This window comes from Seriola dumerili, unplaced genomic scaffold (assembly GCF_002260705.1).
Source record: "Seriola dumerili isolate Sdu_G_001 unplaced genomic scaffold, Sdu_1.0 BDQW01000017.1, whole genome shotgun sequence".
In the NCBI taxonomy this organism is placed as follows: domain Eukaryota; kingdom Metazoa; phylum Chordata; class Actinopteri; order Carangiformes; family Carangidae; genus Seriola; species Seriola dumerili.
The window spans coordinates 914,012-929,969 of NW_019174272.1; the positions used below are offsets into that span (position 1 = coordinate 914,012).

At 39.1% G+C, this 15,958-nt stretch overlaps 2 protein-coding genes across 2 annotated transcripts; both read left to right on the forward strand.

Annotated features, from left to right (window-relative positions):
* Positions 1 to 1,055: 1,055 nt before the first annotated feature.
* LOC111230736 (solute carrier family 2, facilitated glucose transporter member 11-like) lies at positions 1,056 to 6,280 on the forward strand. The gene is made up of 12 exons (XM_022757569.1): positions 1,056 to 1,106; positions 2,915 to 3,013; positions 3,333 to 3,493; positions 3,593 to 3,717; positions 3,824 to 3,953; positions 4,068 to 4,216; positions 4,531 to 4,718; positions 4,830 to 4,940; positions 5,355 to 5,456; positions 5,590 to 5,665; positions 5,768 to 5,895; positions 6,011 to 6,280. The coding sequence occupies exons 1-12, from the start codon at positions 1,068 to 1,070 to the stop codon at positions 6,197 to 6,199; spliced, it is 1,497 nt and encodes a 498-aa protein (XP_022613290.1). The 5' UTR covers positions 1,056 to 1,067; the 3' UTR covers positions 6,200 to 6,280.
* Positions 6,281 to 8,284: 2,004 nt separating this feature from the next.
* On the forward strand, positions 8,285 to 15,889 carry rbm19 (RNA binding motif protein 19). Its single transcript, XM_022754693.1, has 24 exons — positions 8,285 to 8,396; positions 8,489 to 8,671; positions 8,757 to 8,870; positions 9,115 to 9,159; positions 9,786 to 10,011; positions 10,594 to 10,874; positions 10,963 to 11,022; positions 11,139 to 11,217; positions 11,404 to 11,475; positions 11,850 to 12,059; positions 12,171 to 12,301; positions 12,451 to 12,578; positions 12,660 to 12,756; positions 12,901 to 13,011; positions 13,096 to 13,296; positions 13,387 to 13,456; positions 13,580 to 13,722; positions 13,811 to 13,871; positions 14,353 to 14,432; positions 14,525 to 14,580; positions 14,808 to 14,924; positions 15,033 to 15,138; positions 15,271 to 15,391; positions 15,498 to 15,889. Exons 1-24 carry the CDS (start codon positions 8,361 to 8,363, stop codon positions 15,578 to 15,580), a joined length of 2,811 nt encoding a protein of 936 aa, XP_022610414.1. The 5' UTR covers positions 8,285 to 8,360; the 3' UTR covers positions 15,581 to 15,889.
* Positions 15,890 to 15,958: the final 69 nt, after the last annotated feature.

Genomic DNA, 15,958 nt, shown 5'->3' on the forward strand with positions numbered 1-15,958 from the left:
TAATGTTGTAGATTGTCAAGGAGGACTTAAATTTATTTCTTGATAGGTTGTTTAATGTCCAGTATAACAAGTGTACATATTTTATTTAATATATCTGTAAAATAACAAATGATGGCTCTCATATAAATGTAGTGTCAAGTGTAATAAAAAAAGAATTGTATATAGCCTACTATCTATGTTGTAGTGCCAAGAATTCAACACTCTCCTCAGGTGCACCCTCCATAGACTAGGTTTACAGACTTGTAATTTCATCTGTAAGCTCAACATTTTTATTTTTGATATTAAATCCTGTATTTTATTTGGATTTAGTGCCTCCAACTGTATTTTACATGGTGTTCCCAGAGATTCAACAACTATTGTCACATGAGTGTTTGTTTTATCTGCTGGCTGTGCAGCAGCTCCAGGGTATGTGTACAGATAACTTACTCACTACCCCATGTCTGCTGCTCACAAAACAGAACTGTAGCTTCATTATTAAGAAAATAACCGGCTGGGGTGGATTTTCGATTTAATGCTCAAATGAGCGTGCTTAACAGTGTGTTCTTAAAAGCATCATTGTAGTTATGGAGTGATGTTGGCAGCAGCTTAAGGCAAGCAAGTTTTTCAACCCTCGTCACAACCATTAATGTGACTGAATAATGTTATAAAACCATGGTAAATAGAAAAATGCATTTTTTTTTACAATGTTTTATATAGTTATGAATCAATTTTGATTTCCTTTTACATTTTCTGCTGACTTGAAAATAAATTGTTTTCAGAGAACTTAAAACAAGCTATGTATACATTTTTGAGATTTTTGATATCAGATCAAATAAGTGTCATATCCTTCAATTTTAGACAACAAAGGGTCAACATTAATTCAGTATTTGAGTCAACAATCCCACCATTACCCAGGGGCAAGCCTCAGCACCATGGAGGAATGTGCTATAATGAGTCCCCCACCCCCATTAGAGCTGAGATTATATGCTGCACCTTACAACAGGCTGCCATTATCTAAATTCTTCGACTGAAGAGGAACATCCATTATCAATGGTTTACTCAAACATCATTTGGCAGAATCCTCCAAGATGAGCCTGACTGAGGGATCTGGTGAATCCAGGAGAGACGTAAGTTTAATATCCAGCATCTAATTTGATTTACATGCCAAATAAAGTTTAAATTAAACTCTACCTAGTGTAATTTGGGGATTGACACTGTGGACTACAGCAACATCTCTACACAATTGTTTCTGTTTTTGTGGAGTGAATGAGAGCAGCATGACTGTGAGTGGTATTTAGTTACGCATTTCTTTCTAACAATTCATCAAACACCACATTTCCCGACAACCACGCTTCCATCAAACAGTGCGTGGTTTTGTAACAGTGCACTGTTTGTTTTTCACAGCAAGTTTTGGATTCGAGTTGTGGGTTTTATAAACCACCCGAGACGTTTTGAACTTTAGCCAGTTTTCTGTTTGCTCTCCACACATTCAGTCACATTTTATTACCTTCACAGACAGCAATAAGATAACATAGGTATATGTGCAGGTGGCTGTGAAGTATGTAATCAAGTATCTATGTAATGAAATGAGGTCTAAATTACATGATCCTACTCTCTAATGGGGCACCATTGGTTAACTGAACTGGCTTTATCAATAGTTACTAATGTTTTATAGATCAGTAAGAAGCCATTAATAAGAACAGGTTTTGGGTTTCCAGGTTGTGAAAAATGCCTCCGGTTGGTGTTGATCGTTACTATTTGATAATAATGCAGTTACAAATGGTTTCTCACTTTCCTATCATCCACGATTCAAATAAAGATATTAACAAGCAGGTCGACAGGAACAGCCTTCATGATGAAAAAGACAAAGCGTCCTGCTGGAGGAGGATAAAAAAACACCAAACATTTATAAACCCCTGATAAAGCCTCAGATGGTTTAGGCTACCATGTCATCCATCCTGCAGAAATAAATAAGAAGGCATTTAGAATATGGAGCATTTCATGAAGTTTGACTGTTTGCCCTTCCCCACTTAATCCATTCGCCTTTTCTCTTTTAACTCAGTCATGAAACTGAAGCTGCTGCAGAGACTGTTCAAGTCACTTCACCAACTGCTCTCACAACCTCTGAAACACGGGGGCAGCCAGTACTCTGCATCACGATGAGCCTGTTCAGTTATCACTGTGTGTGCACTCTTGTTTTCTCTGTGTTTTTACATCAGTATCTAACAATTTATAGGGCTTAACAAGAAAAAAGCAACAAACAAGCAGCACAGGTTTTTTACGCACAGCACCTCCCTCACTACTGTTTGTGACTCTGTTATCCACAATGAACGAGTAAAACCTGCATTCAAGGTTTTTCTTTTTATCTTACTATTTCATGTCTGTTGGAAAATACTGACTCCCCTTCTTTCTTTCTTTCTTTTTTTTTCTTTCTTTCTTTCTTTCTTTTTTCTTTCTTTCTTTCTTTTTTCTTTCTTTCTTTCTTTCTTTCTTTCTTTCTTTCTTTCTTTCTTTCTTTCGAAGAAATAAACCCAGTCTGAATCCAGCATTTTGAATGCTATGAAATCTTGATTAACATGGAATAATGTGGTCGATTTACCACACCTTCCACTGCCACTTTATGACAATAGATCAATTGTATTCATTCTCAGGATAAACTCATCCTCTCGTCAGATTTAAGTTGAGTCCTGTTGGGAGGAAACTCTTTTACGTGTAGGATATTCTGCACTCAGCAAAACATCAGCGACAAAATGACAAAAGATAATTTGGATGAATATCAACCTCTGCTTATTAAAGACATCAGAGATAGAAAGCAGCCAAAGGTATGTGGAGTTAAATGCCAAAACAGAGCGATCAGATGCAGTTTTCTGTCCATGATTGTAAGAAAATATTTGTTTTGAACAACTTGTACCTTCTGTGTCTGTTTTATTTGCAGCTTCCCAACAAATCACTTCTGCTGGCTGCCTGTGCGGCTTGCATAGGGGGAACCTTTCAGTATGGATATAACATATCTGTCATCAATGCACCCACAGTGGTAATAACCCTGCTGCCTCTCACTGGACCTTTTTCTGCACGATATTTCAATTGAATCATTTGAATTGCTACCAGTTATCATAATGTTATGAATGGGAAGTGGCCAGAGCAAAGTCTTAAGCTCACAGATGCTCTACAAAATGCGATATACAATACAGCTGTGCAGTATTTATACATGAGTGTGGACACTTTTATACTCATGCTACAAAGACATATTTTCCCATCACTAATATACAGTACATCTCCACTATTGTGATGTCTTATGAATGCAAATATATATCTTTGTGGTATGTGCATTCTTCTTCTTCTTCTATTTCCAGTATGTGCATAATTTTATCAACCAAACCTGGAGGGAGCGTTACCAAACTGGTATCTCAGAAGATGTTCTCACCCTGCTTTGGTCCACTATTGTGTCTATATTCACCTTAGGAGGATTAATAGGAGCAACGATCGGTGGGACATTGTCTGTGAAGCTGGGGAGGTATGGACAAAAAAAATAAAACATGCAGAAAATTGTTGCTTTACCTTTTGTTTTCTGCATTAAATATTTACCATTGTGATGTGTGTGTTTTTGTTCCAGGAAAGGGACACTGATGATCAATAACACATTTGCATTAGTGGCTGCTCTGCTGATGGGTCTGAGTTACCCTACAGGATTATTTGAATTACTCATAATTGGACGTTTTTTCACTGGACTAAATGCAGGTAAATAACTCAAGAATACATTCAAAAGCTTCACTTTACATATTTGGTGTCAACGTTGCATGTCAAACATCTGAAACGTGGCTTTAATCATGTTTGGTTTACTTAGGCATTGGCATTTGCGTTCAACCTCTGTATTTGGGGGAAATAGCTCCAACTGCATTTCGTGGCACCATGGGAATGGGAACCTCAGTTTTCATCACTGGTGGGATTTTGACTGGACAAGTGATGGGCCTCAAGTAAAGACTGGTCACACAGAGTTCATAAAATATTAACCTTTCACCTGCATTGATTAAAGATTCTACGCCATTCAAAAGGATGTTGATCAGACATTTCTCTTGTGATTTTAACAGAGAGCTCCTGGGCAGGGACGAGTACTGGCCCATCCTGCTCTCCACCACGTGTATCCCAGCGATCCTACAGCTCCTGATCCTGCCCTGGTTCCCAGAGAGCCCCCGCTACCTGCTAATTGACAGAGGTGACGAGGAGGGGTGCAAGAAAGGTAAACTGACACAGCAACCTCTGCATCGTTTCTTCCCTTTCTAAATCGGTGTGATGTTATCTGCAAAGATTGATTTAATGCGCATGACACTGTAGTTGAAAAGGCTGAGGACTCCCTTTGTCTGGCATCACCAGAGGCAGAGACATTTTGTCTTCATGGCTATGAGTTCAAGCTTGTGATCACATTCTTCCAACAGTTATGTGAAAGGAAATTGGTTCCAGACCCTCTGATAGGACCCTCAGAAACGGTCTGATCGAATGAGAAGAATGAAAGACTACAATTACCACGTGTGTCATGTGTTTTCCTGCCTGCAGCCCTGAAGCAACTGTACGGTGTGGAAAACTGTGATGGTCAACAGGAGGATATCCAGAGGGAGAAGAATAATTTAGCAGGTTTCCAGGCCAAGAAACCCTGGGAGCTCTTTGCCGATCGCAGTGTGCGCTGGCAGCTTCTCACTGTCATACTGCTCAACATTGCACAACAGCTGAACGGCATCAATGCTGTATGTACATTAGTTGTCCTGCTTCTCTCTCAGAATCTATTCCTCTATGCCCATAGTAACAAAAAAAATGTTTAATTTGTACTTTGCTTTTCATGTCTACACTTCCTGCAGATTTACTTCTACGCAGATTACGTGTTCAAACAATCTGGTATTCCTGATGATAAAATACCATATGTGACTGTTGGCACCGGCGCCTGTGAATGCATCACTGCTTTAACATGTGTAAGTATGAGCTTCACATTACATTTTTAAGTATGCTACATTCTATAGCAAACTGATGAATAAGGAGAGGGGCACAGGAAGTTAGATAACTCCTGAAACAGAGAAAAACAGAATAGTTAGAATGGCTTTACTTTGTCTTATATAAGTTGTTTTACAAAAAGATAAGAACACTTGACATAATAAATGTGGTTAAAGGGAAACTGTTTAAACATAACACACAGTAAAGAAGTTTAAATAAGTTGGAATAAAATTACTGAAACTGGGCATGACATGTGAAAACATAAACGAAAAATACTGTGCAGCAGGATCTGACATAACAAAACACAACATCCCATGAAAGGTCTGAGCAAAGTCAAAGGAAGTTTTTTTTTCCTAGAGTATCTCTGGTCTTGTGACATGCTGTGTGTCTCACAGGGTATGCTCATTGAATGCCTGGGAAGGAAAGTGCTCATCACAGGAGGATACACACTGATGAGTATCTGTTGCATATTATTCACGCTGACGCTCAGTTTTCAGGTAATTCATCTCATGACCAGACGTGGTAAAAAAAACAAACAAACAACAAGAGAAAAAAACATTGTCTCATGCATTTTCATATTATTCCTAATTTGTGTTGACACTTATTTTGTGTGATTTCCTTTGCTCCTAGGATGTCAGCCCATTTTTTCCGTACTTGAGCATGGCGTGTGTTTTTGCTTTTATCCTGAGTTTTGGCTTAGGACCAGGTAACTGACTTAATTAGTTCCTTCTTCTCACTTTGAAGACATTTCCTCTGCAGCTGTTGTCACACAATAGTGATTTCTTTTGTTGTTTCTTCTTCTGTGAAGGTGGCGTGACTAACATCTTGAACACTGAACTCTTCACACAAACCACACGTCCTGCAGCGTACATGATCGCAGGGTCTGTGAACTGGTTAAGCTTCTTCTTCATCGGCCTGGTCTTTCCTTTCATTGTGGTGGGTTTTCCAAAATGATCGACAGTATATCTTCATGTACCTGCTGCATTTAAAATACAGATGCAAGACTTGAATATTTCAAAGATTTGGACTCACTTGTGTTGTATTTGCACAGATCGGACTTCAGCAGTACTGTTTCCTGGTGTTCTTGGCCATCTGCTGCTCAGTGGCTGTGTACATCTGCCTTTTTGTTCCTGAAACCAAGAACAAAACCTTCCTCGAAATCCAGAATGATTTCCAGTCCGCCAGCAACAGAAGGAGTGCTGACGGTCCTGCAGCAACGCTATCATCAACTGCTATATGAAATGAAACATGAAATGTAACCCATGACCCATGACACATTTATGTCACAAAAATTTGTAGTTTCCATGAATATTTATGATCCAAACACATAACACAATACATTTTGGTTTGTACAACTTTTATAATGGGGACTTCACTGAGATTTTGCAATAAAGAACAATTTATGGAAAACATTTCATAACAAATGTCTCATGTTTATAGCAGTGAAGCTGTCTGATTTCAGTTTTAATCGACAGCCTGACCTTTCAGCATGACCTGCAGAACAAAGGGATCGTTGAAGCGTGTGACGGGGGAATGGCTGCACAAAAATATCATGCATGTCTTCGCAGGTGTGGTAAGAGTATCAGAAAAAGTGGAGCTATTGTAACATGACCTACATATTATTATTAAGCAGAAAAAAACATTATATAGGTGAAAAAACTAAATCAGCTCTTTTGACCATCCTTTCTTTATAAGAAAGTTTTCTTTGAGGATTCAAACCAAACTTAACTGGAATATCCTCCTGATTGTACCATAACAGGATCACTGTAGGCTGCTGTCATTTTTCACAGTTCCAAAAATAGGACAATATTTAATCGAAAATCTATTTGAGTCCAAATAAAATTGTTTTTAGATTGTAATTAGATGTACAAGCAAGCAAAGGAGGCTGACTACTTATTTACAGTAATCCTACTGAGTCACCGGTTGTGAATATTTGGTTAAAATTCCCAAATCTTATAAAAGGCTTAACTTTAAAACTAAGGTAGCCATGAGGAAAGTGTGATAAGACCAGATTTAAATATTGTATTGGTATTTCTCTCCTTGTCAATTGATCATCATCATCATTTCAAGGAAATGTGTGGTCTGCGAGGAGCACAATTAACTGAAAAAAGGAGAAGACAGAGAAGAAGAAAACAGCCTGAATCATCTGGCCGAATCATGTTCTTCCTGCATTCAAGCAAATAACTCCTGATTTAACTGCTATACTTCACATAGTATCTTCTAGTATCTATCTATCTTCACATCTATTCCTCCCATTATCTGTGCATTGTGTATGTGCTGTGTACCCCCTTGTCTTCACATGCAATACACATAACAGTGTGCTTAATTATATTTTCCCTAGCTCCAGAAACAGCATGCTTATACTGCAACACTACATGGCCCCAGGTTACACACTATACGCAACACAAAAAACAATAATAAAGGTTTTAATATAAAGTTTTGATGCAGGTCCCCTGAACAAGACAGGGCTTCAAGATTAGGTAATAATTGAGGACTTGATTTAAGGTGTTTATCATTTCACTTAATATTGATTCTTAGTGGTGAATAAATAAAATAAAATAATAAAAATTGACAAAAAGTTGCCATACAGTAAACCTGGGATTTTCAGGTGTCCTCTGCAATTCGGCCTCGTATATGTCCAGTGAATGGCCCCTAATTTACACAGTCAGAATTGTTTACACCTCGGGCCTATCAATAAGACACTGCTGCACTTTCTGCTCATAGGATTTTGCATATAAGGCCACGAAGATCTAAAATCCTCTGTTTATATGTTTAGATTGATGAATTAATTTTCAGTAAAGCCATCTAGCCACTCAAGGAGAGATTACTCTGATGTGCCATGTCCCTTTCCTTCTTTAACTAAGTTAAACTAGCAATACACCACAAAAATACACCATAAAATTTGTGTTATGACCATGTCACTTGTAGGATTGAATGTACTTATAGGAGAGGTGAGTTAATTTGTGTAGTGTAGCATCATTAAACAACAAGACAATTCAAAGTGGTCTATTTAACCTGCTGAAAACTGGCCTCTGAAACTGTTACACTATATTATATCATATGACTGAATTATTTTGACTGAACCATTAAAATGCAACTACTGTTTTACTGTTGTAGCTGGTCATGATGGAGCTAACTAATTCACTACTTGAAAGACTCAGGTTTAGCAGAGATAATATGGGTCTATTTGTTTTTCCCCCCTTTTTTCTAATACTCCAGTCCAGCAGGTGGCGGTAATGAGCCTATGAACTTCATGTCAACAAATCTAAAGGAAGAAGACGAAGAAGAAGAAGCCCCTCCTACTCAACATGGCGACCTAGAGAGGAGTCCACGCTCGTTTGTTGACATTTATTTAAAAACCAAGTTTATGCTTCATTAGTGGATATACAACTACTGTAACCATGTCGAGACTCATCGTCAAAAACCTTCCTAACGGGGTGAGTAACCTGCCGGGTCAGCAGACAGTAACGGTCGCATTTCGTTTCAGTCCACCTGAAGATGCCTTGTTATCTGTGTGTCTTGTGTGCAGATGAAGGAGGAGAGGTTCAGGTCGATGTTTGCAGCCTTTGGCACCGTGACAGACTGCTCTCTGAAGTTTACCAAGGACGGCAAGTTCCGCAAGTTCGGCTTTGTGGGTTTCAAAGCGGAGGAGGACGCGACCAGAGCTCTGAAACATTTAAACAAGAGCTTCGTGGACACATCCAGAGTCACGGTGAGGTTTCAGCCCCCCCTCCTTGCTGCTGTTCACGTTGTTGTTGTTTTTCCACGTGTTAACCCATGGGTGCCGTTTATTCCAGGTGGAGATGTGTAAAGCGTTTGGAGACCCCACTAAAGCAAAAGCCTGGAGTAAACACACTCAGAGCTCAGGCCAGGACAAAGCCTCCGCTCCTGCTGACACTCACAGCAAAGAGGTACCAGCACACTCAAAGTAACAGGCAGGGAAACAGGGAAGAAATCAGGGAAGTCTTAACATTATCTCCAGAGAGAAACTAGTGAAATAAAAGTAATTCTGAAAAAAGTACATAGCGCTTAAGCTTTCTCATGTTATTACCTGGATAGCCACAGTATATTAATTTGTTTTGGTGTAGAACAATGTTAAGTGTTGTCACTTCTTCTAAAAAAATATTGTGCCCGTCTCTTCGATTTTGACTTTAGAAAAAGAAGAAACAGAAAAAGGAACTAAACAGCGGACTTGGAAATGTGAGTAAATGTGTCATTCATTGTTTGTCTGCTGTTAAATGTTAATTATATCAAATCTGAATGTGGATAAAATGCAAATAATCTAGGGCTGATTATCACTCCTTAGTATTATTTTGGTACCAACAAAAGTGTGCACATGGCATGATATATAGATGTCAGTGCATGTAAAGTCAGAGATCTTGTTTGGTTATTCTTTAATCAAATAGATCCTGATTTAAATCCATGTTTTAAACATCTAACATCTGAGAACTTCAGCTGCTTTTTGTTAGCTGTTTTGTAAACAAAGCAAACCTTAAAAAACATGTTTGCACTGCATTTCTTTAGTAACTTATCAAAAAAGTATTGTTTTATTATCATTACCATAATTTATTTCAGCGTTGTCCACTCCACATCATCCATGTTCTGATCTGCATAATGTAGCTATAATAATTTCTTGTTTTGAGGAATTACAGCATTATTTTTCTCCTGTACTTTAAACTCCCAAGTTTATCTATCACAATTGAATAAATCTCTGTCTGAGAAATGTGATGATTTCAAGTGGGGTTTTTTTTTAATGGCACACAGTGTTGTATTTTTATTTATGTGATGTTTAATCTTTGAATGTTCACATTCTTGTCTCATTTCAGCTGGAAGAGGACCAGGGCTTCAAGGAGTTTCTGTCAGTACATCAGAATCGAAGCCAAGTACCAACCTGGGCAAATGACACTGCGCAGCAAGCGGCTGATCCTGACAGTGGACAGACAAAAACTCAGAGCAAGAAGAAGCTTGCTTCAGATGATTACCTCAACTTTGATTCAGACCAGTCCGAGGATGAAGACGAGGAGGAAGAAAATGATGAAGATCAAGATGAAGGTTGGTAATGGTGGTCTTATTGTAGGTACCTGAAATCTGTGTCCCATTTCCAAGTTTACAACCTGGCATTTTAGGGCCACTTTCTATTACTAAACCTGGAAATATTTGACTTCACAGTCTCGTTTAAGGAGGAGTGGATGGTTCAGTTAAGCCTCCAGGTCTTTTCAAGGGCCTATGTTTGTGGACCACGTCCTTTGGAGGCTGCAGCCCCTCAACTCGAACACAGCTGATTCATAACAAAAAAAATTTAAAAACTTTTTGTGACCAATATATACATAGTAAATATGAATGTATACATATTGTTGTAAAGATATACTATGTATACATAGTAAAATACAAACATACTCAAATAAAATGGAAAAAAATAGATTTAGAAAAGAAATTAAAAGAAGTAAATTGTGCAGCTGAGGTTATAATAGATGGATGAAAGTGTGCGGTTACAGTGCTTCAAATGACAAGAAATGAATAAATTTGCATCTGTGTTACTATATTACAAATGCTACATATTACAGATGCAGAAATATGCAGTGAAGGCAAACTAAAGATTGACTGGACTAAATATGAGTTTCATGTTGCTTTCAGGTGCCACTAAGGAAGCACTGAAGTCTGGCTTGTCAGATATGGATTACCTGCGCTCAAAGGTGGCACAGACAAACGACACCATGGTAGAGAGTGGGGAGGAGGAGGAGGATGATGGTGAAGGGGGTGATGATGATGATGATGATGATGAGGACAATGGTCCTGTGCAGCACACAGACAGCGCCTATGAGAGTGGTGACAGAGAAAACAGCTCAAAGACGAAAAATTCAGTTTCCTCTGAGGATAACAAGCAGAGCAAAGCCAAGAAAACTGCCACGCAGGAGGTGATCTGCAGTTATACAATACAGTTCAGCGCAGCATATTGTTTGTGTTCAGTTTCCACCTGTTAACACCCCCATCTGTTTGTTGCAGATGGAGCCGACGACAGACTTCACAGTGAAGCTGAGAGGAGCCCCCTTCAATGTTAAAGAGGTGAGTGAACATAAGCTTTCTGATTTCAAAGATACAGTGAAGAGGCTCTGCATTCTGTATATTATAGTGTCTGCATCTTTAACGCCAACATTTGTTTTTATGTGTGACCTCAATAGCAACAAATTAAAGAGTTCATGACCCCATTGAGGCCCGCAGCAATCAGGATCGGAAAGAACGAAAGTGGAAATAGAACAGGTATGTTACTGAAAGCATTTTAATATAAGCTCCTCAGCATACTGTACGTTAAACATATTTGATAGACTGAGTGTGCTGTATACCACATATCTGATTGTACAACAGTCCTTATAGTATATGTAATGCATGTGTCTGTGTAGACTGTATACAGGCCCATGTATAAGCTCTGCATCTTATGTGTGTCAGGTTATGTATATGTGGACTTGCGCTCTGAAGAGGAGGTGGAAAAGGCCCTGAAGAAGAACAAAGACTACATAGGTGAACAATATTATGTCTCATTTTTATCTCTGTTCTTAATATTTTTATTTGCCTTGCTACCTTTTTTGTGTGCTTTAACATTCGTTGAGTATGAAGGTAACTTCCACTTTTAATTATTGTGTAAATTCCCCGTGTCATCCAGCTTTTAAACCAAATCACAGCTCTGTAATTGTGCAGTAATCTGGTATTTTTAACCTGTATTTATTTTGTATAAACATTTATGAATAAAACATTAGCCCAAGAAGTGCAAAATGACAAGTATAGAGAAATATAATGTTATTTATGAAAATGCTTCAGACTGTTGTGATATGTCATTTTGTCTGCGTCACACCTGGCTTGGTTCGAAAGGACTGACCTTGTGCCTGTGTTTTCAGGGGGGCGTTACATTGAAGTCTTCCGTGTGGATGTCTCTGGGGGTAAGGGCAAGAGGGACAGAAAGGACAAAGAAATTGACAGAAACTTCACCAGGAAGCTCAAGGAGGACGAAGAGGAGGAAGATATTGCAGAGTCAGGTCGACTCTTCATCAGAAACCTTCCTTACACCTGTTCCGAGGAAGAGATCAAAGAGCTGTTTGCTAAACACGGTGAGTAAAAAAACCAAAAAAAACATGCGTATATACACACACACACAAGCTTTTATCTGCAAAAATAAATTCATTTTGTCCAACTTCATTATAATTTTGCAATCTTTACAGGTCCTTTATCTGAGGTGCTCTTCCCTATTGACAATCTCACAAAGAAACCTAAAGGATTCGCTTTTGTAACCTACATGATACCAGAGAATGCTGTGACAGCTCTCGCTCAGTTGGACGGACATATATTTCAGGTACTTGATCTCTTACTGATGTTCGAGATGTTTCTCTACCCTATAAGATATGTAATTGTGTAATGTATAATGTATAATTTAGTAGTGCAACTTGATTTGCAGGTTAAACTGAGGCTGATTGGAAACATTACTTTTTCTCATGCTTTCAGGGCAGAATGCTTCACCTGCTTCCCTCCACCGTGAAGAAGGAAAAGACTGACTCCGCAGATGCTGGTGGTCCTGGCTCTTCATCTTACAAACGACAAAAAGATGCCAAGAATAAAGCTTCGAGCTCCAGGTATACATGATCCCATTAATCTGCTGCTTCTCTCTGTGTGTTTTATTTAAATTTACATGTAAAATTTCTGCTTCTTTCCAGTTCACACAACTGGAACACCCTGTTTCTTGGCACAAGTGCAGTGGCAGATGCCATTGCTGAAAAATACAATACCACTAAAAGCCAAGTTCTGGACCATGTGAGTGACACTACTCCCTGTTCTTCTATATTTCTGCTCCCCTCAACATACTTCTACAACAGGTGTGGTTACAGCAGCATGTGAATTATAAAGCATAATACAAATTAAGCATTCAACTTCTTTGGTCCTTGCCCTCCTCTGCAGGAGTCCAAGGGAAGTGTTGCGGTGAGGATGGCTCTGGGAGAGACGCAAATCGTCCAAGAGACTCGACAGTTCCTATTGGACAACGGAGTCTCTCTGGATTCCTTTAGTCAGGTAAGTTTAATATAAACATCCTTACTTTCTACTTCACAGTGCGTCGGTTAAGATTGTTTCCTCCTTGTGCACTCCGGTGTACAGGCAGCAGCAGAGAGGAGTACAACTGTGATCCTGGTGAAAAACCTTCCAGCTGGAGTGACGGTGTCGGAGCTGGAGGAGCTCTTCTCACCTCATGGCTCTTTGGGTCGAGTGTTGCTGCCACCTTCAGGACTCACCGCCATCATCGAGTTCCTGGAGTCAACTGAAGCAAAACGAGCCTTCACAAGGCTGGCCTACAGCAAGGTGCGTGTTGCTCTTCACCTGCATAACCTGTCCATATAGTATGTGTTGATTTGGGGCACTGAAGACTTGTATGTATCTCTGCAAACTCAGTTCCATCATGTCCCGCTGTATTTGGAGTGGGCACCTGTTGGGGTTTTTATGGCAGCCAAACCAGAACCAGGTAGGTCCTACAAACACAAATACTCATAAACATGGCGAATTACAAATTTCAGGTTTTGTATTTTTTATACATGAAAGGGATAACAAAAATAACTAGAATATGTATTGGATCTGTCCAACCAAGTGGACAAAGAGGAGGCAGCGAAAGAACAGAAGAAGGAGGAAGAGGAAGAAGATGAGGAGGAGGAAGAGGAGGAATCCGCTCCAGGTTCCACACTTTTCATTAAGAATCTTAATTTCAGCACAACAGAGGAGAAACTACAGGAGGTAGGTCGACTCATAAACACAACTCTGTTATGTTTAGTAACAGTTAAGGTGGGTTTAATCATGCACTGATGTATAATACTGTTTTCAGACATTCTCCAAATGTGGCAAGATCAAATCCTGCACCATCTCCAAGAAGAAAGATAAAACAGGTACTAAACATTGAAAGTAGGATCACTAATCTGAAAACGGACCGAACATTTATATTATATATAAAGATTTATAGGGGTTTCATTTGCGAGAAAATTGTTTTTGACCTGTTGATTATTTTTATTATCTCTGCTGAATTGATGATATGAACTCACCTGTTGTTAAGTTTCAACTATAATTTATACTTTAGTATCAAGTATTTCTGTAGATGTATAGATACACCAATCTATCATTATTCAATTGATTATACACATTTTGACAGTGATGTTATCTAGGGCTCCTGTCACAATTCACTTTACTTTTTACTGAATCATGAGAGAGATTAAAAGGGGGAAAAAAGTGACACTCAACTGTGCTGTCGTCACACAATGCCGTCAGTTTAGTGCCACACATCATTTATCTAAACAAATGTGATTCTGTTAAAAGGAAATATCTACTTATCTGGTGAGTTAACCGCCCTGTGTTTCTTGTTTTGACTCCCAGGAAAGATGTTGTCCATGGGCTACGGTTTTGTCCAATATCAGACGCCAGAGGCAGCACAGAAGGCTCTGAGGCAGCTACAGGTATGGCTGCATTTCCTCATCGAAACTCTCACAGCCTTTGTTCACAGCCTGGTTCTGGACTAATGTGTTCTCTCCCTCTCCCTCTCCACCAGCACTGTACTGTGGATGATCACAACTTAGAGCTGAAGATTTCTGAGAGAGCCACAAGGTAAGATTAGGTTCAGAGGGATTTTATTGAACATTTTTGAATAAGTGTATCAAAAGTAGTAAACCAGGGCTGTTGCCTTATTAAGTGTTTCAAGCATCAGCACCTGGCAACACAGTTACATTATAAAATGTTGTTTTTCATTATTTTAACATATTGACTGAGGGTTTGTGGGGCATGTAAACCTCCTCTGTTGTCACTATTCATTCAGTCTTCTCCCCTGTGCACAGGACTACTGAGGCGTCACGCAAGAAGAAGCAAGTTGAGAAGAAGCAGACAGGATCTAAGATCCTTGTGCGCAATGTTCCCTTCCAAGCCAGTGTCAGGGAAATTCGAGAACTCTTCTGGTAGCGGTCGCATACACACAACTGCTTTTTTTATTCACACTATGCATGGAGAAGGTTTAGAAAGAGATAATTTAATAATGCTACGGTTTTGTCCCTCTTTCTGCTCAGTACATTCGGAGAGCTGAAAACAGTCCGCCTTCCAAAAAAAGCAGCTGGTTCAGGGAATCATAGAGGCTTTGGCTTTGTTGATTTCCTCACCAAACAGGATGCTAAGGTTTGTGTGTGATTTGATTTAATCTGTTTTTTCGTAGATAATGTAAGCACTCTGATGCAAGAGTCCTCTTGTACTACAGTGTAGTATGGTGAACAGTATTATGCTATGATCATAAATTCTGTCTCTCTACAGAAAGCCTTTGCTGCACTGTGCCACAGCACCCATTTGTACGGGAGACGTCTTGTGCTGGAGTGGGCTGATGCTGAGGAAACAGTGGAGACACTGAGGCGGAAAACAGCCGAACATTTTCATGGTAAATCTACAATTTTTTTTTAACATACAGAATATGATCCGTAAAATGAAAGTAGAATTGCTATATATATATTCAATTCTTACATCTCATTTATTTCTCATATCAGTTGCCTCCAAAAAGCAGCGGAAGGCAGAGGTTTTGGAGGGAATTATGGAAAAGATGGAAACTGATGGGGGCGTGGAAGACTGAGGTCCCTCAACGCTCCTGTTGCTGTGAAGGCCTTGATACAATCCTGACCGCTCCCATGATTTTCCATGTGAATAGGACTGAGAAGAAAATATGGACCTGACCCAGATGTGCAGATGGAGCAAATTATGATAAATTTATCACCTGATTGGAGTTGTGTGAAAAACTTTGAAAACTTCTGTATTCTTTACATACAAGTTTTGTATAGAATGATCAACCTCAACATGATGGGACTGATATCAGTTTTTATATAAAATTTTATTTCATGATATAAAAGCTGTTAGCGTCACTTTATGTCACACATTGCGTCTGTTTGAGTGGCTGGAATAATGAACAACCATGAGCGAAGAGGATGTAGTCTTTTATTTTGAAAGTACACTC

Excerpts from the sequence above, each read along its gene's own strand:
- LOC111230736 (XM_022757569.1), top strand. The coding sequence starts at position 1,068 with ATGAGCCTGACTGAGGGATCTGGTGAATCCAGGAGAGAC. Across the intron at positions 3,718-3,823 it reads TTTCACTGGACTAAATGCAG|GCATTGGCATTTGCGTTCAA; the intron begins GTAAATAACTCA and ends TGGTTTACTTAG. Across the intron at positions 5,666-5,767 it reads GAGTTTTGGCTTAGGACCAG|GTGGCGTGACTAACATCTTG; the intron begins GTAACTGACTTA and ends TCTTCTGTGAAG.
- rbm19 (XM_022754693.1), top strand. The coding sequence starts at position 8,361 with ATGTCGAGACTCATCGTCAAAAACCTTCCTAACGGG. Across the intron at positions 8,672-8,756 it reads TGGACACATCCAGAGTCACG|GTGGAGATGTGTAAAGCGTT; the intron begins GTGAGGTTTCAG and ends CGTTTATTCCAG. Across the intron at positions 8,871-9,114 it reads CTGACACTCACAGCAAAGAG|AAAAAGAAGAAACAGAAAAA; the intron begins GTACCAGCACAC and ends TTTTGACTTTAG.